This window comes from Phocoena phocoena, chromosome 16 (assembly GCF_963924675.1).
Source record: "Phocoena phocoena chromosome 16, mPhoPho1.1, whole genome shotgun sequence".
Lineage (NCBI taxonomy): Eukaryota > Metazoa > Chordata > Mammalia > Artiodactyla > Phocoenidae > Phocoena > Phocoena phocoena.
Window position 1 is genome coordinate 62490874 of NC_089234.1, and position 25969 is coordinate 62516842.

Sequence of the window (25969 nt, forward strand, 5' to 3'; positions counted from 1 at the left end):
TTCTACCTACTCTCTGCTTGGGCGCCCTGGCTCACCTGCCTTTCAGTGGACACACCACATCTTTCACACGATTAGCTTTCAGCTTGAAGTCTCCCCTTGACTGAGATGGCCTCAGTCTCTTCCCAAGCTTGGGGTTTTGACTCTGGTAGACTGAGTTCTAATCGTGTCTCCACTGCCACCAATGGCTATGTGACTCTGAGCAAATGGCTTAACCTCCCTGTGCATCAGTCTCCTCATCTATAGAATGGGGATAACTGTATGAACTCATAGGGTCGTTCAGCTATATTTGTAAAGCCTATTGAAATGGTAGCTGCCATCATCAGATGTTTGTTAAACTGAACTGAACCTAGGAGCACCAGAATAAAGCAAGGTTGTCTTTGATCCAATGTCTTAGGATCAATGGAGGTTTGTCCTTGCCAAGCAGTAGTTTCAGAATTGGCCCTTATCCGGAGGAAGATTCCTCTGGGTCCAACGGCTGTAAACCTGAAACACCTCCAGGCTGCTTGGGTCTTCCTTGAAGCTGTGGACATGGATGCCTAGAGGCCTCTGTTCGGGGGATATGCTCAGGGGACAAGGCTGGGTGGGATGGGGTCCCTGCTGCCAGGGTCCAGGCAGGGAACCAGCTGGAGCATGCTGTGGGCCCGGGATGGGCTTGTGGGAAGCATCCCAGAGGGCAAGAGCGTGGAGATGCCACTCATGTACCAGAAGGGCCCCAGGCCTCTCTCCTCTCAAGGATAAGTGATGCTAAGAATAGCACTAAGAAGAAAACCTGGAAACCACCCAGTGTAAACTTCCAGCTACGCTGAATGCTGAGAGGCCTGAAGAAAAGGTCAGGAGGAGAGGATTCCAAGAAACATCTTCAAGTCCCACTCTGGGTAATGTTTACATGGTAGGGATAATCACATGGTTTGCTAATTACAGAGCTGTCCCTGGTAGCAGGACGCATCTCTCCCACCCAGAGCCAAAGCCAGGGCTAACCAAAGCTTTTTCAGGGATCTTGGGAAGAATGTTGTCATTGACCAAATGGAAACTGGGACTCTACTTCCTGGAGAGGTCGGGCCTTGGTGAGGCACTTGGAGAGGCTTGGAAATGGATTTTAGTTTCCATGTCTTCATATCTATACTGAAGGTGGACATCTCTTCCAATGTTTGTTGACCCATCCTATTTATTTGTGAACTGCCTGTTTGTATTCTTTACCAATAATTCCTACTACATTTATCTTTTTCCTACTGATTTGAGTAGAGCTCTTTGTCAAGAATAGTAACTGAGAGTCATATGTGTTGCAAATATTCTTTCCAATTTGGCATTTATCTTTTTTATGGTATATTTTCTGCCGTGTGGAAGTTCTACATTTATGCCGACAAACATATCAATCTTTTCCTATGGCTTCTGGGTTTTAGGTCATGTTTTTTTTTTAATTAATTAATTTATTTATTTATTTTTGGCTGCGTTGGGTCTTCATTGCTGCGCGTGGGCTTTCTCTAGTTGAGGCGAGCGGGGGCTACTCTTCGTTGCGGTGCGCAGGCTTCTCATTGTGGTGGCTTCTCTTGTTGCAGAGCACGGGCTCTAGGCAGGTGGGCTTCGGTAGTTGTGGCACACAGGCTCAGTAGTTGTGGCTTGTGGGTTCTAGAGCGTAGGCTCAGTAGTTGTGGCGCATGGGCTTAGCTGCTCCGTGGCATGTGGGATCTTCCTGGACCAGGGCTCGAACCCGTGTCCTCTGCATTGGCAGGCGGTGGATGCTTAACCACTGCACCACCAGGGAAGTCTTTAGGTCATGTTTTGAAGAGACTTCCTCAGTTCAGAATTATAAATGTTTGCTCATGCTTTGTCCTCATATTTTATGGCTGCATGTTTTACATCTGAGTATTTTGTTCATTTGAAATTTACTCTGCTTTCTAAACTGTTTGTCAGTTGTCTCAGCATCATTTCCTGAACAATCTGTCTTCTCTTTCTATTGTGAAATGAAGCCTTTATCATGGACCAAATTCCCAGATGCGTCTGACTTTACTTCTGTTCTATTTGTTGTTTTAATTGCTCTGTTTCTATAATACGTTTTGATGGCTGTTAGAACAACTAAACCCCTCTTCCCCTACCCCCCTTACTCTATGTTTCAAAAAGTTTCTGAAATTCTCATAACTTTTATTTTTCCAAATGAAATTGAATGTTATTTTGTTGGACTCCTAACTCCACGCCCCAGATTCATGGGTATTAGGATCATGTTAAAATTGTGGATAGATTTTTTTGTAGATTAATTTACAGATTAATGTTATATCCTTCTATACAAGAACAAGGGAAATAAGCTTTACACTGCTCTCTAAAATCTCTTCCTTTAATTCGAGGCCAGGGAAGAGAGGGAGCGAAGTGCATCCCTGTCTTTTGGAAGTGGACCTACGTCTACTCCTCCCTACCTTCCTCCTGCCTGCACCTGTGTGGGGTAAAGCAACACAGACAAACTGAAGTTTCTGGTAGGAAGGACGCTACCAGGAGCTCTCCCTTCCCTCTTATCTAACCCCTGAAAGAGGGCCAGTCGTGGATCTGTCCAGAGCCTGCCTTATTCTACCTCCGCTACCCCAAGTCAGTGCTGGCTATCTTTTAAACAAGACTCTGCTGGTAAATGCTTAATCACGATGGGGAGAGTGGGGGAGGAGAGCCCTGCTTTGTACAGCATTTGCCAATTTCTGTAAATCTGTGATTCTGTAAATATTCCCACCACAGCCCGTTTTAAGCTTGAAAAGTGATGTCACTGAACGCAGAGTTGGGAGAGGGTGTGTATGACCCACCCTCGGGAGCCGCCTCCACTCCCTCTGACCTCCGGCAGCAAACGGAAGGCCAAACATTACAAGGACATCCCAAATCTATCACCTTCAGATTGAACTCATCTGCCCCCACAAAATCTGCTTCTCTCCCTGTGGGGAAGGGCACTGCCAGGCACTCCGCTACTCAAGTCCGAAAGGTGGGGTCACCTTGAACTCCTCTTTCTCCGTCAATCCCCATTTTTATCATCACTAAATTCCGTCAATTCCCCTTCCAACATATCTCGCCAGTCCAGCCCTCCCACCAGCCCCACTGACTGTGCTCCAGTCCAGGCCTTGACGATTACAAGTCCCTTCCTGCCAGCCCCGTACCTGCAGCCTCTTCTAAGCATGCTCTGTGCTGGAGCAGGAAGGATCAGGGGAGCTTTTTTTTTTTGGGGGGGGGGTACGCGGGCCTCTCACTGTCGTGGCCTCTCCCGTTGCGGAGCACAGGCTCTGGACCCGTAGGCTCAGCGGCCATGGCTCATGGGCCCAGCCGCTCCGCGGGCACAATAGTACCTCCGGGGCACAAACCTGCGTTCCCTGCATCGGCAGGCGGACTCCCAACCACTGCGCCACCAGGGAAGCCCCTGGGGAGCTTTTTAAACTGCAAGTCTGATCGTGTTCCTCCTCAGCAGAACACAACCCAAGGGGTCTGCACTGCCCTCGGGGTAAAATCCTGACTCCTGAACATTGTGTCCTTCATGATCGGGCCCTTGCTTACCTCGCCAACCTCTCTCTCACCATCCTTGCTCTTGCTTTGCTTTGGAAAGAACTTTCCCCATTTCTCCGGTAGTTTACGGGAAACGCTCCTGCCTTGGAGTTTCAGCACTCCTCCCCAGCCTTGGTACCTGGGACCTCTGTTCCTCCTTGATCACAGCTTAGTTACCTCTTCCTCCCGGCAGCCTTCCCTGTCTGCCCTCACCCCAAGTCAGGTGCCTCCTCATCTTCCACAGCTCCCTAACCGTCCCCAGCTGAGCACTGACTGTCTGTACTATAATCACTATGGGATGGCTTCTCTCTGCAAAGGGGCAAGCGGGCTGCAGTCAGGTTTTCATCTTCTACCCAGCACCTAGGATGTCGTAGGTGCCTGGCAAATATTAATGGAACGAATAAACGAAGAAACACTCGACGGGTGTATTGACCTGGTGTCTCCTTGTGAATGAGGGCTGGAAGTTCAGACAGCTCCTCCTGGCCCCTGAAGAGAACCTGGGGTCTCCGGGAAAGAATGAGCTCCCTTTGAGATGGGGGGCATTTCCTAGCCTGGCAGCTGACCTCCCCAGTGCCTGTGGGGTCAGCCAGCATCTCAGAGTCCCAGCCTCCCACTCAGTTTAATGGGGTCCGCCGCTCCGGCACCTTGCCTCACTGGAATGTGAACCATCCCTCTCCAAAGTGCCTGGATGGTGCCCCCTTTGCACGGACCGTTTACGAAGCTGCACGACAGGAGGCAGGTGGCCCCTGAGAGTGGCAAGGCTGGTTCTCATTAGCAGCATGTGTCCTAGGCCCTTCCTGGCTGAGTGGAAAGCCACATGTTCCCCATCATCCTGGACCGCAGAGGGCTTGCCCACTTGACCTCTACCCCTTAATTGCAATCGGTCCCATGGTCTTCTGCGGTCCCCTACTCTCAGCAGCTCCAGGTGGCTTCCTAGGAGGAGCTAAGGGGGTGGCCCTGGTGTCTAGCGAGGACTCAGCAGGGGCGGCCCCAGCCATCTGGGTGAAGGTCACACACACAGGCCAAAATCCGAGGACACTGGGCTTGATCAAGCCTCCTGGTGCCATAAAGCCTCTCCCAACATCAACACAACACTCACAGGGAGGATTGTTTTTTCAAGGTAAATATCCTTTTTAAACAGTAGAGCTTAAAACGTGGAAGGCGGTGTTAGAGAAAGAATGCTGGCTTTGGAATGAGGCCGACCGGGCCCAAACCAAGCTCCAGCACTGAGGAGCCGTGTGACCACAGGCCAGTTATGGACCTCTGTTTCCCGCTCTGTGAAATGGGCTGGCAGCTTTCCTGGGGGCCGGAGGGACTGGAGGAGGCTGGCACATACACAGGCTTTCAGTGTAGGACCTAGCATGTCTCCTAGGTGTCCAGGAGAGGGAAGCTATTGCTATTACTGGAACAGAAGGTACTCTTCACCACTGGAACCATGTCCAGCGCGGTGGGTATATTTATACACGCTGGGCTGGAAGCAGGGGGAGCTGAGGCAGACCCTGCCCCCGGAGCATATTCTCCAGAAGTAAGGCCTTTTCAACCACTTCTAGGTATCCAGCTGACATGACACTGCTGAAAGATGCTGCTAAGAGGGTGTGAGAGGACCAGCCTGATCCACACAAGGGAACACCTGTGGTCAGACCAGGAGGCAGACAGAGATGCTGGCCAAAGGGTAGGGCCTGAATTCTGTGTTACTGCCCTGTCCTCCTAACAGGTCCACCCCAGGCTCCGTCCTTGTCGTTGGAACCTGGGGGACTGTCTTTCTCTGTGACCTCCCCATGTCCTAGTCGCCCCCTGGCTGGGTACCCCACCTGGGCTCAGGGCACCCACACTGTGGCTCCCCCAGTACACGAGGGGGCTTACAGCCCACCGGGACGGTGGCCACGTGAGCCAGAAGCACAGGTGATGGGAACCCCGTGGCTGGGTAGCATCAGGGGTCAGAGTGTAGACCCTGAGCACACGGCCCGGGCTGAGTGTCAAATCCCAGCACCATGGCCACACTCTCATGTATGACCTTCGGCAAGTCACTCAGCCTCGCTGTGCCCTGCTTTTCTCATCTATAAAATGGAGGTGCTAATAGTACCTACCTGTGGAGTTCTCGTGAGGATTAAGTGAGCTACTATGTGTAAAGGTGTTAGGATACTGCCTGCCACAGAGTAAGTGCAAAGTGTCAGCCCTCGGCACTGTCGCGTGGTCTGAGCTGGTAGAAACCTTGCAGGGAAGGCCTGTCCATGCAGTCCAGGCCCCTTCAAGCCCTGCCTCCAGTCCAGGCCCCCGGCCTGCCCGCTGGCCCTGCTCCCCAGCTCCATCCTTCGGCTGCCCTCTCTGACCTTCTCGGCTCTCCCTCTCTGCTCCCAGCTCTCACCACAGCCCCTTCCTGGCTGCAGAGCCGTCAGGGCCTTGCATGTAGCTTAGCAATTTGCTCTCTGACCCCCCTCCTCTCCCTAGTCAGTGGGGAGGAGCCTCCTGCTTCCCACTGAACGCAGGGGAATGGGTAGGGGGGCTTCATCACCCATTGGGCTAGGCTCTGGGAGCATGAGGCTAGGCCTCTGTGTCCCTACCCCTCTCAACCATGCACGGCAGGGAAGGAAAAGAGCACAGCAGAGCATGGAGACTGCAGCCTGTTGCTGTGCGGGGAGCCCTGGGCGCCCAGGGTCCTGGGTTCTAACGCTGCTTCGGCCTCTATGTGTGGGACCCTTGCCAAGCCCCTTCCTCTCCCCAGGCCTCAGTTTCCCCTTCTGAGAAGGTCGTGCTAGACCATCCTTGAGGTCCTTTCCACCCCGACATCTGGCGATTTTATCGAAGTCCCTTGGGTCGGACGCTCTGAGAAAAACAGCCATTCCTCCTTCCCATAGTCACGCTATCTTCCCGCAGCATCGCCCACGCCCCCCCCCCCCCCCGCCTTGGTCCCTAAGGAAGCCTATCTGAGGGGAAGGCTCTCTGCTTTTCCCTAGCCCCCAGCCACTGGGTGTGGGGGACTGGGACCCAGCACTGAGCACAGAACCAGGGCCTTTGAGGGTGAGAGGCGGGCTGGGCTCTGTCAAGAGCAGGAGAGGGTGCTTGGCTCAGGAGACCTGGGCTCTGGGGTAACTGCTTCTTGGGCTTCTGGAACGTGGCCCCGGGAAGCCGGAGCACGGCCACCACCGCCCTCCCGGGAGAGGAGCCAGCACTTTCGCCCTCTGCCTGTGAACAGCAGGGCCGCCTCACAGCTGCTGTCGTTTCACGGCTACAGGGTAGGGCCTTGTGAACCCTCCCGAGAGGCTGTAACTGAGGTCGGTTTAGTCAGGCCGCTTTCTTTAACATCAGCAGCAGTGAGGCCTGGCCCAGCGGACCGCGTCCCTGTGGTGGCCGTCACACCCAGAGGCGTGGCCAGGACCCGCGCTGGCCCCCCACAGGCCTCCTTACTAACTGACCCATCCCCCCACCCCGAGGAAGGGCAAGAGCCACTTACCGGGGGGCCGCGGGGACCGATGATGGACATCCCGGCATCTCCTGGGGCCCCCTGTGGGGGAGAGAAAGAGGGAGGAGGGGGAGAGGGAGGGGGGCAGGGGTGGGAGGGGAAGAGTAGAAGGGGGCAGCTGGCAGGTGGGGAAGGCGGAGCGGGTGAGGGTGGGTCCCGAGAGCCAGAGGACAAAGCGGGGCAGAGGATACGGGGGAAGATGAGGGACCCAGAGGAGAGGAGATGAAAAGGGGATGGATGGAACATTCGAGAAGGATTGAGAAGGGCAGTGGGGAAGCAGGAGGAATGAAGAGAGAAGAGACGTGAGCAAGAGCACGGGACGTGGGGACCAGGGAAAGAGGGCAGGGCCCCGGCCGGAAGTGCGAGAAGAGGATTCAGTGCAGAGATGGGCAAGAGGGGGCCCGGGGAGGGGGGAGGGGGGAGGGAGGAGAGAGGAGGCCTCAGCTCAGCCATGGCTGCTCAGGCCCCAGAGGCATCCCCACAGGGCCCTGCTCAGGATGCTCCCAACCTGCCCCAGCCCCAGCCAAGTTCCACACCCCCTGAGGTCTTCTTCACCAGCCCCAGGTGGCCACACGGCTTCACACCCTGGCCCCGGGCTGGAGCTGCTGTAAAGAGAGGGGGGGGAGAAGACACACACTTGCTGTTGGGCCCAGCAGCCCTGAGCCTGAAGGTGGGAGCTGCCTTGCCTCCTAGTCCTGGTGTGACTAGGTGTAGGTCTGGGTGTTCCCCTGGGGGACTCTCTCTGGAGCAGCACAAATAGAGTGTCTAAATCTGAGGGACCAGTGGAGGGCTAGGGAGGGGCTAGAACCAGCTACACAAAACAGCAGTTGCTGCTCTCCTTGCCTCTGGGAAGGGTGACTGCCTAAGGCTGAAATCAATGCGAAGAGGCGGGCAGGGGACACCCCTCAGACCTCAGCCAGGGAAGCTGGGACCCTTAGTCCAGGAGTCCCAAGACTCCTGCCCGATGGTGTGGAAGCTGTTAGGAAACCAGGCTGTGAGAGGCTGCGAGGGCAGAGCAGGACGGGCTGGCATGCTCCGCTGGGGCCTGTGTGCCAGGAGGAGGGGATGGGGGCCTCTGGAAGCCCCCCCAAGAGTCCAGGAGGTGGAGGCAGAGGCTGGGGTGGCAGTGTGGACGGGAAAGTGTGGACTCACCTTCTCGCCTGGTTGGCCCTTTCCTCCCTGTGGCGGCCACATGCAACATGGAGTGCAGGGAAGAGACAGGGAGGGAGAGAAAAAAGAAAGGATGAGAGAGAGGCACACACACAAGAATTCGTGTTAATGGCACAATGACCCAACACAGGAAGTCACCGTGAAATAAGAAACAAAACAAAACACAGATGCTGACACACGACAGGTCCCGAGTCCAACGAGCACAGCACGTGGACGGCTGGTGTCTCGGCCTGAGGGCCGGCCCCAGCCAGATAACTAAGAAGGAAACAGTGGCAGGGGCCTTATGAGGCCCCCGTGCGAGAGGGGTGTGTGTGTGTGTGTGTGTGTGTGTGTGTGTGTGTGTGTGTGTGTGTGTGTGTGTGTGTGTGTGTGTGTGTGTGTGTGTGTGTCAGAGAGAGACAGAGAGAAAGGAGGACACACCCAGGTCAGAAAGTCGCCTGAGGAGCCGTGGCCCCAGCTGCCGGGGTCATTTGAGGAGAGGGTGGCCATGGGAGAGACTTTCCCAAGGACTCTGTGGTGAGGTGGAGTCTAGTTGTTTTGAAGGTCCAACCGAATACCAAGCACAAAACTGCCAATAGATGCAACAGGAGTCGTTAGGGGTGGCCAGGCAAGATGCGAGGAGGGACACGGGAAGACAGATAGAAGGACACACACACCTAGGGGGTGGAGGATGTGGCCGGGATGCAGAGGAAAGTGGGTCACGGCCAAGGACCCCTGCACGCACAGTGACCAGTGGATAGATGGCCCCAATCCACCCTCATTCGTGGCAGCCCGTGGAGCCACCTCTGGTGGATCATGGGAACAACGCAGGCATTTCACACCCACTGGCCACCCCAGCTCTTATCAGGGGGTCCATGCCAGGGCTCCTACTGGGCAGCCAAATGGGTCCATTGTCACATTTAAAATAGCACCAGCAGCATGAAAGCACCAAAGTGGTTTGAAAATAGCTTTGTGTAGAAGGAAATGGGGAGCCCTCCTGTGGCTCTCCTTCCTGCTCCACCGGAGGCTCAGGTGGACACTTCCCCGGCGGGGGGGTGGTGGGGGGACACATCCACAGGGCCCAAGAAGGAGGGCAGGAGGGGGCAGGCCTGGAGGGATTGCTTTGCACTTTGCAGGCTTCCCTGCAGGCCGGGTAGACTCCTGAAGCTGACCTGTCAGGAGCAAGGACTTTGGTGTCTTGGGTACAAGACCCAATTCTGCCCCAATCCTGGGCAAACTGAGTCTCAACATGCTCATTGATAAATGGGATCTCGGAGGGCTACGGTGAAGAATGTGCCTGGCCCAGGCCCACCCACAGCTAGCCTCTGAGAAAGGCGGCTGAATGCGGTCTCGCTAATCTACACAGGGAAGGACCCAGTGACAGTCTGGGGGACTCAGGGTTTGGAGTTAGAGAACTGAAGCCTAGAGACAGGGTCAGGCAGGAATCACACGGTGCTGTGATCTGGGACGTGGTTGGACAGTTGCACGCGGGGGTGGCCCAGGGCTCCCAGCCTCCATGTCTTGACAGACAGTTCTTGGGTAGCCCTGGGGAGCTCAAAGCTCTGTGTCATGGAACACTTGTCCTGAACCTCTGAAATGTCCCAAGTCCTAGGCCTAGGACTGCGGCTTCTTCCTAAGGATCAGACCCTCCGTAGAGCTGTGATGCCAGTGGAGGGGGCCTGGGCAGGGTGAGTTCCATTATCAAGGTCAAGAGCACAGGTCTGGAGTCAGACTGCCTGGATTAAAGTCCCTGATCAGCCACTTCCTAGACCTGTGACCTTGGGACAGACACTTAACATCTGAGCCTCAGTTCTCTCATCTGAACAATGGGGTAGAAACTGGGCCCCCCTCATGCAGTTCTCGTGAGGGCCAAATCAGCTGATGTGGGGAAGGCCCTTAGCACAGTTCCAAGCACACCGGGAGCACTTTCAAGTGGTAGCTATGATTTGGTGCCTTTTCTCTGAGCACTGGGTTCACACCAGGTTAGCAAACTCACACAGGATGCCATACCCAGGCCTAAGGCCAACCCGGCCCAGGAGGTGAGGTTACCAGGCAAAGCATGTGAGTGACATGGAAGGACGGCACGGGGCAAGTTGGGGCACTGGGAGCCAGGGTGGAGGTTGAGGCTGGCGGCTAGTGGGGAGTTCGAGGTCAGACGGGGAGAGCAGCTTGGGCCACGTCCTAGACTAGGCTGGGGGGTGGTGAGGCCAGCGTGTGGCCATCATTGCCTTAGGCTGCCACCAGGTGCTGCCCATTCCAGCCCCTCGGAGGCTAGAAGCCACCAGGAAAAACCCTGGTGCTGGGACCTTAAAGCCTAGCACCAACCTTCCCATTTCTGAGATACAAGCTCCCTATCAAATATGCCCTTTCATCATCTTATTGTTTTCAGCAGGAAACGATGAATGTTTTAACCCCCAGCCTCCTGCTGAGGATTTGGACGCCCTGCCTGGAAGCAAGCCCTTTCTGCATCACTAGCCTCTGTCTAGGGAAGATGACTACGGAGCTGGCTCCACTGCAGTTTCTGCAGAGCATTTTCAGTTTGCATTTCTTGCCATCTTTCGCTACTCTTGCCGGGGGATGGTTGCAGGAGCAGCTATAAATCTGGGGGTGAGCTGCCAGCCTCGGGAGGTTAGGGAGTGGAGTGGGTGGGGGTCCTCAGTAGTGATTGGCAATGAGCTTTATTCATGCCATTTTTGGATTTTTCCTTTGCCATGGCAGTTCTCTGGAGAGTAAAACCATATAGCAAGATCGGAAGGATTGGAAAAAAACTTTTCCCTCCTCCTTGAAGCAGACTTGGGTGGGGGAAGGGAGAGGTCCGACCCCTCCTTGGGGTGGGGTAGGCAACGTCTTGCCATGGTCTGCAGGACAGGCCGGCACGGGGAAGCAAGCAATGGCCACACAAGCAGGCACAGATGCTCCAACTCACCACACGTCCAGGCATTCCAATGGCACCTTTGTCTCCCTGATGGAGGCAGAAACATACAGATGTGACTGGAGCCAGGCCAGCACGTGAAGGACCCCATGGCTAGCTACACACCCAAGACCTGGTTTGCATGGGCACTTGGGATGATTCCCAGGCGTCATGTGGGTGAACTCGCCCCTTTCAGTCCCACAGACTGTCTGGCCGCATCCTCGTCACGTGGAACTAGGCACGGAGCAGGGTGAATGAATGGCAGCTCCCATGTGACAGATGGGCGAATCACTTCCCTTGGTCTATCTCTGCCAGAGCTGGGGAGCAGCGCCCACGTCCCCCAGCTCCTCCCCAGGCCCTGTGTCTGTGAAGGCCACCAACAGAGTCCTGCCCCTCCTCACTGCCACACCCAGGCCCCACCCCGTCCCGCGCCAATAGTGCGCCCTGTGGGTTCAGCCGCAACAGGAGTTTCAGCTGCTGAGAGGGAACTGCTTTGTTTTGCAGCCAGGGGTTACATCTTCTCACTCTGGAAATCTGCTTATTAAGTTTTGTTCCTCCCTCTTTTGGTAGAGAATATTTTTTTGCAATCATATAGGTGCAGACCCATAAAATCTGGGGTGGGGCTGTTTGCCAGGGGCCTGGAAGGATGGAAAACAACAGGGGCTGAAAATCAGACGGTGTTTGTCCCGGCAGGAGAGAGCTGGGTTTGTGGGTTCCCCTGAAGTGTGGGCATTTCTGGGGTGACTCTGTGTCTGCTGATCTCACTTAGGCAAAACGTCCCGAGGGATGGTTAGCATCCCAAGATGTATGTGGACGCACCAGGGAATAGCAACCAGCTCTGAATTAGGCTACTGTTACATGTACACTTGTCAAGGCCGAAGGTGTCTTTAGTAAACCATTCAGACTTTGGGAAAGAGTGGCAGGGTTGCAGCAATACGTGGATATCTGTTATATATATATATGTGTATATATATATATATATATATATATATATATATATACACACACACACACACACACACACACACACACACGTGGATCTGTTTCTTGAACCTCCCTGAACATCCGGATCTCTCCCCCGGGACTGCTGGGAGGATGCCAAGAGACAATGGTTCTGGAACGCTAACTCCGGGTGCCTGGCACCTGGTGAGTGCTGTGTAAACTGCGTCTACAGGTAGTGAGCCCAGTATGGCAACAGGCAAGTGATTTTTATAAGCACGTGTGTTCGTCACACTTTTGTATTTCACAAGAGACCAGCATCCGCAAATCTTTTTGTGGGTCACTCCCAGGTCCCTGTGCTCGGAAGCAGAGCAGGACTGTGACCCTCCCTGCTGAGGACGACAGGCCTGCTGGTCCCAACAACCCACTCACTCTTGGGCTTCTGAATGATATTGCAGGATGTGTGTTTTGGTTTCTTTTCATTTCTTTTTTAAAACTAATGTTCTTTGCAGTCCTGGCCATAAAATGCTCGGGTTAGGGGCTGGCATGGAAGGGCCAGAGGCTGAAAACTCTGTGCGGCAGCCCCTGCTCTGAGAATTGCCCCCAAATGCTTTTTAAAGGTGGACATTGTCAGAAAAAAACAAAGTCTGCCCACATTCTCCCAGTCAGCTGATTTTTCCCCTCCTTGGATTTCATGGGACAGAGTCCTCCATCCTCCTTTGCTCCAGGGCTCGTACTTGCTGGGAGAGTTTTCATTTTCAAGGGCTAAACATTTGCCCACATGCATTTCATTAAAAAAGTCACTGCTGGACATGAATTCTAGATAGAAGCTGCTGGTTTAGTCAAGAGGTTACAGTATAATTCATGTCTAAAAGAGGAGTAACTGGGATAAGAGGGACGCACAGAAGGCTCTGGAATCCAGGGGGTGTGGCCTTCAGTGCAGGGAGAGAGGGCAGCCTGGTGCCAGCCCTGGCTCCCCCTCCACGCCCACCTCGGCCCTCTGGCTGGCTACAGCATCTCGCCTGAGCCACTACCCATCCAAGGGCCCGCGGTATCCGGTACTCAATGCATCTATGCCCCAGGCTACACCCCACAGGGCAATGCCTTTGAAGACTTTAAAGATAGTCCTCAAATGTCGAGTACAGACCGCAGGAAACAGTAGTATGGGATGGTATGTGGTAACACGGGACCTCAAACAGGTCTACAACTGAAGCTTGGACAATCGGACAAGCTATTGTACCTATCTCTGTTTCCTCATCTATAAAATGGGCATAATAATACCCATTTCATTGAGCTGGTGAACAAATCAAATGTATAAAGGGATTAGCAGAATGCCTGGCACCTATGAAGGTCTCAGTGAGACATGGCTACTAGTACTATTGATGTGTACTTTTGTCCCAGAGTCCCCATGGTTACTTGACCCAGCCTCTCTAGCACTCAGAAATGGTAACTGAGGGGAAAACAAAGTTTTTGAGCCTACTCTTACCAGAGGACACAGGACAAAGCAGGGACCGTGGCCTTCGACTAAGCTGGCACATACAAGTAAGGAGGACATCCAGTAAGTCAGGGAACTGCCTCCCCATCCAGCCCCCCATTATAGGGCCACCAGTATGGAAGTCAGGTGCGGCCCTGGATGGGCCTGCATGAAGTCATTTGCCTGCCTGGGCCCCAGGAAAGGTGCCAAGGAGCTTCACCCTCAGCTGTACGTTAGAGACTCTGGAGAGAGGTCTCCTACCCAGACACACCTGGAGGAAAGCAGCCACGCAACCTCTCCTGTCCTTGGATTGAGAAAGAGCCCGTGAGAGAGACGCAAAGGAAAAAAGAAATGAAAGCTACTTACCGGGAGGCCAGGTCTTCCAGCAGGACCCTGAAATAAAGGGGGAAAGAGTGAAGGTTAGGGAGGTCAGGGTATTGTTCCACAGAGCCCAGCCAGCTGTGTGACCTTGGAGTCACTTGCGCTCTATAAGCCTCTGTTATTTTATGAACAAAATGAAGAGAGGGCCATAATCACTAAGCTTCCTTTCAGTTCTAGCATGCATTCACTCACTCATTCATTCATTCATTCAGAAAAACAGTTAGCAGTGGTCTCCTCCGTGCCAGCCTCAGGACAGGTGCAGGGAACAGAAAGACAAGAATGTCCCTTCATATCTCTGTCCCTCAAGGATCATTAGGGCTCTAGGACTCACCGGCATGTCCCCTCTCTCTGAGTCTCTGTGCCTCAGTGTCCCCCACTCATGTGTGCTGGTCCTGGCCTGGGAAAGGGCCCAAGGGGCTAGAGCTTGGTCTTCCCTGTCCTACGACATAGGGGAAGCCAGATGCCAGCTCTGATGGAGCCGGTCTGCCTGGGACGCTTCTGCTGGGCCTGCCCCATCTGAGCCGATGGACCATGGCCAGGGAGCAGGGCGTGGGAAGGGTGTGGGCCTCTCTAGGGGGCCTCTTGCCCTCTATTGGGATGGTGAAGGGGGCAGTGGGACTTCCTTCCTTTAATGCCTCTAACTAGCTTCAGGCCACCCTCTCTACAATGGGTTGGCGCTGGCAGTGAAGCAGGAGACTGGACCCCACCCTGTGTGGCTCCAGAAGTCTGTCTTCACTGACCACAGCCATGTCTTTCTCAAGCTCTTTTTTTTTTTCTTTTTGCGGTACGCGGGCCTCTCACTGTCGTGGCCTCTCCCGTTGCGGAGCACAGGCTCCGGACGCGCAGGCTCAGTGGCCATGGCTCACGGGCCCAGCTGCTCTGCAGCATGTGGGATCTTCCCGGACCGGGGCACGAACCGTGTCCCCTGCATCGGCAGGCAGACTCTCAACCACTGCACCACCAGGGAAGCCCCTCAAACTCTTTTTTTATGACCCTAGGACTCCTGCCTAGCACAGTTCTGGGTACAGACTAAAGACTCCATACGATGGATCTGAAATTCCACTGAAAAGAGGAAAACATTCCCAAAAAAGTCGATCATAATAGATATTCGCATAGTAATATGCACAGGAGGGGGCTCAGGAACAAAGCAGCTTCTGAGAAAGTCATGTGTTTTTCACTCTGGCCCCCAGCTTCCAGATGGATCTGATACAAGAGGGCGGCGGAGAAACTGCTCTAAGAGCTGCCTGGTGAGGTGTCATGGGGTGCCATGCGGAGCGGGAGGACCCCCTGCGGAGAGCTTCTGGAGCTGAGCCCCAGCCTGGCACGGACGGGGCCTGGGGTCAGGAGAGATGCAGTCTTGGTACGGGAGAAAGCAGCAGGCTTTAGGTAAGAGCAGGGCTCTGCAGTCAGCCTGCCTGGCCGTCACTGACTAGTCGGTGACTTGGGGCAAGTCGCTTGGCCTCCCTGTATCTCAGTTTCCTCATCTTGTAAATGGGAGAACAATCATATCTACCTCTCGGGACTGAATGAGATAATTTGTGTAGAGCACTCAGCACACGGGCCGGCATGGAGCGAGCGCTGAATGCTGCGATCATTAGGAAAGAAGAGGACTGGCCGGGAGGTGCGTGGAGCTGGCCCCTGGTCTCGCCCTCCAGAGGCTCTGCCATCAGGTGAGTTTCTCTCCTTCCAGATGTCCTGCTCTTCCCATAGACCCACAGCGGCGCCAGGAGGGGGTCTCAGGGTGCCCACCTGGAGACAAGTCCATCTGCCTCAGGGCTGCTGAGGCAACGCAGGCAGCACCAGGAGTAATGCCCCTGGCACCACCCCACCCGCCGGGTCCCTTGCTCCTGAGGACATCCCAGAGGTGGGGGTGGGGGTGGGGTGATGCCCCCCCCAGAGAACCAAGCTCGGGGGATGCTGGTTAGCAGCCCCGTGGGCACGTAGCCCATGCCCACCCTTTCACTCTGCTTTGCCCCGAGGCACTAAAACGTAAGCTCCCAAGGCAGGCAGGGCACTTTCTGTTTTGTTCACGGATGTGTCCCCAGTGTCTTAAGGAGTGCTGAGCTTTTAGTAGCTCCTTAATTCATGTTTGTGAACGAATGAACCTGAGGGCGGGTACCACAAACCTGGGGACTCAGCCCCTTCTTTCCCAGCTCTGCAAAGACAGCTCGGGGACCCAATGTTCTCAAACCAGAGCTGTAGCACTGAGCCAATCCCCCTTCCTGTCATTTCTAAATGCTATCAGGGAGTGGGCCAACAAGGGGCCACCACCTCCCTCCTGTCCCAGGAGGCAGACGGGCCTGTGGGGAGTTCCCAACCTCACACAGGGGGTCTAACCCCGATAGGGACAGAGGAGCAGTCTCCCCACTGCTCCTGTGTACTGAACAACAACATCACCTGTACGCGGGAGGAACTTCTCTAGGGTCTCAGCACTAGGGAAAGCTATGCTTCACCCAACAGCCAGGGGTGCTCCCACCTTACTGCCCCCTGACTCTTGTAACAGCTCTGCTTCCCTCTTTGCTCTGACCACCAAGAAGCTCAAAGCTGCGTCTGTGGCTCATCTGCACAGGAGGTTGTGGTGTCATCAGCTCTGGATTCTCCTTGTTTTCTTGCCTCTGCTCTCCACACTCCCCTCCACTGTTTCCGTATCTAGTTTATAATCACCCCGAAATGTTTCTTGGAATAAGGTGGGGTAGAAATAAAATGAAATAGTAAATTAATTTATAAAAATACAAAGGATAATAATTTCTTCCTGAAAATTAAAGACTTGTCAGAATCTTTGGGGATCATCTAGGGAAGTCTTCTGTTTTTAGAATTTAAATGAGTAGATACATTCTAAATGGAAAAAAAATATACGTACATACACACATATATATGTATGCATAATATATATACATATACACATACACATATATACATACATATAATTATATATATTCCTTACAACACCTGGATGAGGCAGGTACTATTACCACTCCCATTTTATAGATGAGGAAACTGAGGCACAGAGAGGTAAAGTAATTTGTCCAAGGTCACACAGCTAGAAGTGGCAGAGCCAGGATTCGGACCCAGGCGGCTTCCCTCCAGAGTCCATGCTTGAGATCACTCAATTACACTGCTTCCATAAAAGCACATGAGCTCCTAACACATAGTAAGTGTTAGCTAGTATTTCAGCAAGGATCATTTTCAACCAGGGCTGGCAGCTGGACTTCATACATTTCCTTATATTCCTTCGGAGAAAGAGACATGCATACTTCCCTTGGTCATCTGCTTCAGTCTCACAATTCCTGTAATTAAGAAATTCTCTAAAATCTAGTGCAGGGATGGCCAGCAACTGTCAGCTTGAGTGCGGACTCCAGTGGATTGGTAGTGTCTGTTAAGAAGCGTCTTAATTGATTAGCGACGTCTGCCACGGACAGGAGCGGTGGGGTAGTGGTGGGCCCCACCGCTCAGATGGTTCCGGCTGCTGCTTAAATCTATCCTCCATGGTTGTGTTATCTAGGCACTGACCACAGTAACCAGTGTCACCCCAGAGGTGCCCCTGAAAAACACCCAGAGGGTGGCAGACAGGCATTGTGACCAGCTGCCATCTCCCTCTCCCTGCTTCTGGCTGGCGGCATTCTTCCTTTGCGGGAAGCAGAGAGAACGGGCTAGGGGGTGATTTCCACCCCGGCCAGCTTCCCATTTCCTCCTCATCCTGCCTTGCGGTTTCAGCCAGAGTTGGGTGAAGACTCAGGCCTCTTCTGCGCCAGGCTGAGAATTCAGGGAAGCTACCTGGGCTCTTCTCCCTCAGTCCATGGGAGTGGTGGCTGGGCAGGCAGGGATTGTGAGGAGAGGCTCATATCCTGCCCCCGCCCCAGCCCCGATCTGCTCTGCACTGCAGAGCCCCCAGCAGTGACAGCACCCTCCCTGGCTGGGGAAAGTTGTGGGGTGAGGCCAGCAGAAGCTCTCAGGATGCTGCATTCCTGGTGAGGGCAGCCCTCAAGTCAGGCAGGGACCCAGAGCTGACTGGGGTTAGCCCCGCAGCCTGGCTGTGGGAACGAGGTGTATGCGGGAGGTCCCTGGAATGGGGGGAGGTGAGGACCCTTTTTGGCTTTGTCACACAGAAGGGGGAAGCAGCCCATCTCCGGCAGGTGGTCTGTCGAAGTTTCCTATGGCAGAGTTTATTTTGGAAGATTGATGACAGGAATTGAGATCTGACATCCAAAGCGTGGATGATAAATCATCCCTCCTCTTTTCAGGGAACGACAGGATTTTCCTCTCTCTCTGTAACTGAGCAGTGAGCGAGCTGGGCGGGATCGTCAGCCCAGGTTCAATGTGCCTTTCAGGACACAGATGGAATGGGACATCATGGTCTTGTTACAGCTTAGGCAGCTGTTCTCGTTGGTTCAGATCGAGAGAACAGCTATGGAAATGACTTCTCCGAGGAAGGGACGATGATAGGGCTGCTTTCAGTATCCTTGAGAAAGATCTGATGTGGAGGGCTCGGCCCTTTCAACTCCGATACCCAGCTCCCCCGGCGACCTCTGGGCCTTTTGTTGGGATATCAAATGCTGTCCTCAGAAGACATGCCCCTGTTCTCTGGATCCATTACTTCGAGGAGACGGTCTCCTCGGGCTCTTCTCAGGTTCTCTGGAAATGGCTCAGCTCCCCCGCCCTGCCTCTGGCTTTAGGGTGATGCCAGGGGAAGGAGCCCGACAGGCTGCCTCTGGTTTGTGTTGTTTCCCAATCTAACCCGTTGACATCATTCTCTTACATAAAACCCCTGCCACCACCACCAACCACCACCTGCCCGAAGTGATCTGGCCAGATGGAGATGCCCACTCGGTGGTGCGGACACCACATCCTCAGGAGCAGTCCACGCTTAGAGCCACTCACCGACCTGTTTACTGAAAGGGCAGGGGACTTTCAAGGAACAGACCTGACCAGAGATGATCTCTTTCTTCTTTCTAATACCCGGTGCTTCTATGACTCCACTTGCCTCTTTGGGGGACAAAGGAGCAGGCTAACAATGGGGCAAACCAGCCTTTCAGATTGCAACTGGGACATGTTCTGCCTGGGGCACAACTATGGTCTGGCCCTGGAGGCTGCAGAGGTGGGTGGAAAGCAAAATGACTGCCGTGTCAACCTTCTGGAGGGACCCTGCAGACTTCAGTGGAGGGTGTAAGGGCCTCAATCCCCCCACCCAGGGCCCGGTTACCAGCAGGGAGCAAGGTCTTTCAGATGCGTGAGACCAGGCTTCAAGGGAGTACTTACAGGAGGTCCTGAAAGAGAGAGAGAAAATGCCAGGGTCAGTGTCAGTGCCATAAGGGCTGCTTAGAAGCAGCGTCCAAGAATTCTTCAGCTGAGGGGTTTCCATCTGGTCTTCGAAGTTTGTATTTTCCTGGCCCACTGTCACCAATATAATCTCTTCCCCCTTTATTTCATCTCTGTATTTTTATCACTGGATGAGAAATCCAGAGGTCTGGGCCCCAGGTGCAGCCAGGCCGGGGCCCTAACTTCCTGAACTGTCCTTTCCACACCTCAGCTTCCGACCCCACCAAACGCGCTCCCTGGGACCCGTCCCAGCGTGGGCACACAGCGGCTTTGCTGAACACAGGGCGCTGCGCACCAAGGCTTGTTGCCAAGGGTCAGAGTGTTACAGAACCTGGAGGCTGTGATTATCAGCATGCCCCTTGTCTCTCCACGCTCACATGAAATGCAACAGAAAACAGGCAGGAACAGCAGGGGCCAAAGGAGGTTTCTCACGGGGTTCCCCGCCTGATGTTTATCAGGCCTGTCCTGGTTTCTGTTAAGCTCTGAGTCAGGCTTTCTGCCCTCCTGGGTCCGCTGCCCACTCCCTCTTTCTCACCGCCCGCCTCTGTGCCCTGGCCCTACCCTCCCTCCAAGCTCTCTCCTTTCTTTCCTCCTCCTTGTGGCTACTCTCCCTCCTCCCTCCCACAGGCCTCAGCATGAGCCCTATCTCATTACGGACAACAGCGGCGGCGAATTACAAATTCAAACGGTCAGCAAAAGGGGCAGGAGGACGGGTGGGGAGGTAAGGGAGAGAAAAAGCAGCGGCCGAAAGATAGCAAACTGAAAGGCATTTCTGCAAACGTGAGTCACCAGAGCCCCAGGGCCCGTGGGATTCCCAGCTGGGCCCAGTGTGTCTGCCCAGCCCCTGGTGACCTGGCCACGTTAAGACAGCTGCTACTCCCGTCGCTTCTTTTATGCTCAGCCAATAAAGACTGCTTATGTTTCCCCTTGCTCCTCACATTCCCAAAGCCAGCTTCCTTCTCCGCCTTCATCTGCCTGTTTCTCCATCCTGGTCCCCTTCCAGCAGGAAACAGCCTCTTTCATGCTGGCCTCTGTCAAGCCGTCACATTAAGGGGGAACAAAATGTTTTAAATTAAAAAAAAAAAAAAAAAAAAAAGAGTCAAGGGGTGTAATGCCTGGGTGAGGAGGCCCCAGGCGGGCCGGCAGTGAGGTTTCAGAACAGCGAGAGGGAGGGAGGTCAAGGGAGGAGGGGACATCTGGGACCTATTAGGCTGAGGGGCAGGGGAATGTCACCCAGAACCTGAAAATATCCCCCAAGTGCACTTGCCAGGGGGGCCAGCCCAGCTGGAAGGTCCGTGCTTCTTGGTGGGGGGAAGTGTCCTCGTGAGAAACATGCTGGTGACAAAGTTCAGCCCACGGCAATTTGGGGACGGTTTAGCCACATGGAGAGCAGATGTCCTGCACCCACCCGGGCTCCCAGAGCACACATTCTTGGTGGTGGTGGAGGTGGGGTGTCCCTGGTGACACAGCAGAGCCCTGGTGATGGCCCGGCCCGCTGTTAGCAGCCTCGGCCACACAGGTATCACCAGGTGTTGCCGGGCAGCTAACGTGAGACTTGCTACTCAGCCTAGTCCCTGAAGGGCAGTTTGCTGGGTCCTCCCAAGTGATGTAAATTCTACTGGCGATTTCAAGGTTTTTTTTTTTATAGCCCCATCACCACCGCTGCACACACTTCTGTGGTCCTTTACTACATGCCGGGCACAATTCTAAGTGTTTTCCACACCAGAGAAGATTCTGTCATGCCTACCTTGTAGATGAGGAAACTGAGGCACAGACAGGCTAAGCTTCTCCCCCAGGGACAAGCCGCTAGTAACCCGCAGAGCTCCTGACTCTTCATCCCACTGCCTCTCTCCATGCCTCTCACTCAGAAAGCAACTCACCTCACCCCCAAATCGCCCACAGACCTGTTCCCTCTCCAATCCTCTCCCCTGGATGCCCGCTGTGTTCAGCCTCTGGCTCCTCTCTCTGGACCCAACCCTCTCATCTCTCTTTTACGGGCCCCTTTTTCCGACGCAAAGGAATTTGACTCTGTCAAGCTCTTGCAGGCTAGTGTTCCCCTATCTGTCACTTACACAGGCTTCAGGATGTGAAAAGCGCCTGTTTGTTAGTTGATTCTGTGCCTTAGGAAGGGGGAGAGGGATAGAGGAATTATCAAAAAAGACTTTTTCTATCACTAACATTTTTTTCCCCTGTTAATGATAATCCTCAAGGGTCCCCCTGGAAAATCTTTAGGCCCCTTGGAAAATCTAACTACTGCCCTACCCCTGGCAGATTTCATCAGACCTCTGGATTTCAGAGTGGATGCTTCACCTAGTGCTGTGTTCAAAGCCCAGCAGCTCTAAGGTGGCTGGGGAGCCGATTGTGAAATCAGTAGTGCTTTGATGTCACTAGTTGGTCTCCAATGTGGGTCACTTGGCCACGCTCAGTAACATGGCTATTAACTGACTGGTCACCCTGGCCAAGCACCAAAAGATAGAGTCACACCAAGGCATGACCAAGCACCCATTGAATGGATGGGGAAACAGAAGCCCAAGGAGGGTAGTGACCATGCAGTGTCACTGCATAGATGGGTGGCAGGGATGGGACCAGAACCCAGGTCTCCTGACTCCCCATCCAGGGGTCTTCCTAACAAATTTCACTGTCTCTCATGGCTGTGCAGTTGATCCTGTCACCTACCACCTCAGTGAGGCCACTGCTGCCCTTCCCAGGGATTGGCTGACCTCCTCCAAGTAAGACAGTCGTGTTCCTCCTAAAGGGACATGTTAGGCATGGACTCCAATAAAGAATCCCAGGTAGTGTTCTATGTCACACCTTTCACTGAACCATTTTTAGTATGTTCATTTATTCATTCAGCAAACATTTAATGCCTGCTGTGTGTCAGTCGCTGTGCTGTTCTATGGCTCTATAAAGATGAATAAGGCACAGTCATTGCCCTCTGAGGAAGGAAAACTTCATTTTTTAAGCACCTAATATCTACCAGGCCTGATGCTCTAGTGATACAGAGATGAGTAACGCATTTCCTCCCGTTGAGAAATCAACAGTTTCCTATGTCAGAGAACTGGAGAAATTCCAGAGAAGAGAACTAAAACGAACAGAAGGATTTAAGGGAGAAAGGTTTGCTGTGTGAGGATTCACCCATTCACTCAATCAACAACATTTCCTGAGTGCCTATGATGTGCCAGACATAATGTTAAATATAGTCATTATAACAGCACATTCAATTCTTATAACAACCACATGAGGTTGGCATTATCCTCACTTCACAAATGAAGAACGTGGGGCTTAGAGGTTAAGCAACCTGCCTAAGTTGGTCTCCCTGTCTTAAATGGCAGCATCTGTTACTTTTTGTAGGTTTAATTTCCATGCAGCAGAGCACGGGTTTGAACCTGGTCTCTCTCAGCCGGAAGCCTGTGCTCTCCAGACTGAAGGTCATCAAGGTCATCAGGCTGGGTGGGGCCCCTCCTGTCTCTTCCCCTCTTACCACCCTCCCCAACCCCCGTACAGAAGGCTCTGCCCCGTCCAGACCTTGGATCCAGTCCTGGTCCTGGACAGAGAAGCAGAGAACCACAGAGTGTGCCCAGGTTCTACGTCATATGAGGCGTGAACTGCCCCTGCTTGGCTGCTGGGCTCCCAGCAGCTGGGGTCTTAGCCCCAATCTATACCGCCTGGTGCCTGCTGCCAGGCCGCCTGCAGCTGACCACCTGCCACTTGGCTCTGCCACGTGCCGACCCGCCCATCCTGCCAGGACAGATGCTCTGTAACCCTGGCTCTCCTAGGACCTGGGTGGCTAACAACAGTGCCTGTCACACTCTGTCTGGGGGAACATGGGTTCTCAACCAGGGTCGATTTTGCCCCTCAGGGAACAGCTGGCAATATCTGGAGACATTTTTGATTGTTACAGCTGGGAGGCTGCTTGTAGTCTCTAGTGGGTAGAGGCCAGGGGTACTGCTAGACATCCGGCAGTGCACAGGCAGCTTCCTACAACAAAGCATTATCTGGCCCCATATGTCAATAGTGCCAAGAGTGAGGAATCCTGCACTACCAGAAGCAGTCCTGTCTCTGGACTCCCGCTGTGCCTGCAGTCCTGCCTGTACTCCTAGGATGAGGCCCTGACCTCACTCCACCCATGGTTTGCCAACTTTGGGGATCTTCTTCTATAGGTTGGCCTTTTCTGCCTCCACTCAAGACCTTGTTAGGACAAATAATAATTCATTTATTGAGCAATTATTCCGAGCCTGACACTATGCAAAGAACTTGATGTACCGCCCAACAAACCAGTGACGTAGCGACTATTATTATTCTAGAGATGGAAAAGCCGATGCCCAGGGAATTTAAGTATGTGTTCGTGGTCATGGAGCTCACGTGTGCCTGAGCGGGTAGCTGAACCCAGGCCTGCCACTACCGTGGCATGTAAGCAGCCTGGCACAGCCTCCCAGGGCCATGGGGCCCCCGTGCTTGAAGGAGGCACACACGTAGGTGAAATAAGGGAGCAAACTCTGCCTCGAGGACTGGTGAAGGAGGGAAACGCGGGTAGCTCAAAAACCATCGAGAGAAATTTGTCAGGGACAAGCATGACGGCCTGTTAAGGGAAACTGAACGGGATCTGAGGCAGCCTCTGCCCTTTGAGGCACACATCAAAGAGAACAGGAAGTCCTCCCGTGCAGTCCCATGGCGGGGATACTGGCTTTACAGGGGGTCACGGCAGACCTCTGGGCAGAGCATCTGGATTCGGTGCTGCGGGAGCATGTCTCACAAATCATGCTTTGTGACCAATGCTTCCCCGTATTGAGATTCACCACAATCCAGCTCCCATTCTACAGATGAGGAAACTGAAGCTCAGAAGGGATGTAACTCAACTATGGTTCACGGCTGGTAAGGGATCCTGAATTCTAGTCCAGTGCCCTTCCTGGAACAGCCCACCACTGGCAGAGCTTTGAGGGGTGGCAGGCTTTATAGTTCTTAGAAAAAATATACAAGTACTCAAATGGTGTCTTGTGAGGGCCGATCGTGCTCATCTCTTCCCAACTCTGTGTTCACATTGGCAGCTAGAAATCAACCACGGTGGGAGTATTCACACCACAGAAATTGGCAAAAGCTACAAAGCAGCCTCACCCCGACCCCAAAAGCCAACTGTTAACCATTTTCCAGCACACTGAGACTCTGATCTGTCCCATGATGACGTCAGCCACAAGACATCCCCAGACCTTTCCAGCTCAGGCTGATGGAGAATAACAGGTCCTGAGAGGAGTGGGCAGCAGCTAAAATCACACACACCACAATTTCTACTCTTGCACTCGTGGCAGACACTGCTAATCGATCACAGCTAGTCGTCCCACAATGCGCCTTGACAAGGCTTCACAATTTTTTCCAACATGGCCACTATCAATCAGCACAAGCTGGCACATGAGGTGAAATCTATTAGTCATCTTGGAACTAGAGCCGTCTGGGTGGTGAGACACAGGGAAACAAGTAGGCAAAGCACGAGGGTCATTTTCTGACTTATCAGGGAGGACTGGGTTAGGCTTGGGGGGCAACAGAGGTGGAGAGGCTGGCTATCCTGGACTCCCCAGCTGTACCTTATGCCAGGGGTAGGAACTAGCATTAACTGCAGCCCTCTCCCCCTGTCCCCAGACAGTTGTCAAGACTGGCAGAGAGACTGGGGAGGTGTGAGCACAAAAGGAACAGGAGCCAGCAAGACCCCCTCCAGTTTAGTTCATGTCCTGGCCCCAGGAGGTCCCCGATGACCTACTGCTGCCACACCTGGAGCCACCAGAGGGCAACTCGAATGGTCACCTTCCTGCAGACACCATGGAAGTTGCCTTCCCACCTGATGGGGTCTTGGGCCAGCTCCAGGTGCTCTCGAAGCCCTCTGCCCTTAGTGAACACCTCCCTTCACCGTGCAGGTTGTCCCTCTTCATGACCTTGCTCCCCATCTTACTTGGTGAGGGCCTGGGGACAGGTGGAGGCAGTGGGATGGGGGAGGCTCAGGTGCCCTGCCCTGCATTTCTGGATGTGGAGGGGGTGTCTGGGTAGCAAACTCTCTCGTCTCCCCAGCACCCACTCTCCCTTCCTCCTTCCTACAGAACCTCGATTCTATTCTCATCTCCACCCACTCTTCACACAGCCCCATGTCTCTGGGGAAGCCAATCCCAGGCCTAGCTGGGAATGGGTGAGGGTAAGTGTCTGGGGCCAGGAATCCTCGTGAAGATGGCTCTGGGGGGGGGTGTGTGTGTGTCAGTCTGCGCAGGCAAAGAGGAAGGCCACAGCTGAGGACGCTGAGGGGTGGGACATCCCAGTCCAACCACCGCAGTTCCCACCACCCCAGACTCCCACGTGCCCTGTGACTGGGGAAGCAGCCCCGAGGCTCCAGGAAGTGGCCGTGAGGGCTGCTGGCTGGCAGGAGGCCACAGCAGAGAGCAGCGCCAGGCCCCACAGAATGGACAACGGCTCCAACCGAAGATGGCCACCGGCCACACCTGTGTCCCCTCCCCAGCACCACGGCAGCTGTAATCCTGGGAGGATGAGAGAGGAGGGGATGTTGTCCTGAACTGACTGAGTGGTGAGTCTGAAGGGCTGAGTATTAAACAGGAAGTAGCTGAGTTTCTCTAGGTTATTTCTCTTCCCTCAGCAGAGGCAGGGGCTCGAGAGCAAAGCTGAACGCAGTATTGGGAGGGGGAAGACAACCGCATCTTTGCACACGTGAGCTGTGTCCCCTTCATGCTCGCCACCTGAGCGTTTATTATCATAAACATCTGCTCAGCCCTAGCTGCATGGGACTGCTGTGCTGGATGTGGTGAAAGTCAGGCACCGTCCCTGTTCCCAGGGGCTCCTCTAG

General features: G+C 54.0%; 1 protein-coding gene across 1 annotated transcript in view; it reads right to left on the bottom strand.

Moving 5' to 3' along the window:
* Positions 1–25969, bottom strand: part of COL13A1 (collagen type XIII alpha 1 chain) — a 144238-nt gene that overhangs the window by 64920 nt on the left and 53349 nt on the right. The window contains exons 4-7 of the mRNA XM_065893811.1: positions 13804–13830; positions 11040–11075; positions 8117–8143; positions 6956–7006 (exon numbers count right to left, since the gene is read on the bottom strand). Coding sequence (XP_065749883.1) covers positions 6956–7006; positions 8117–8143; positions 11040–11075; positions 13804–13830 — 141 coding nt within the window. The remainder of the gene's footprint in view (positions 1–6955; positions 7007–8116; positions 8144–11039; positions 11076–13803; positions 13831–25969) is intronic.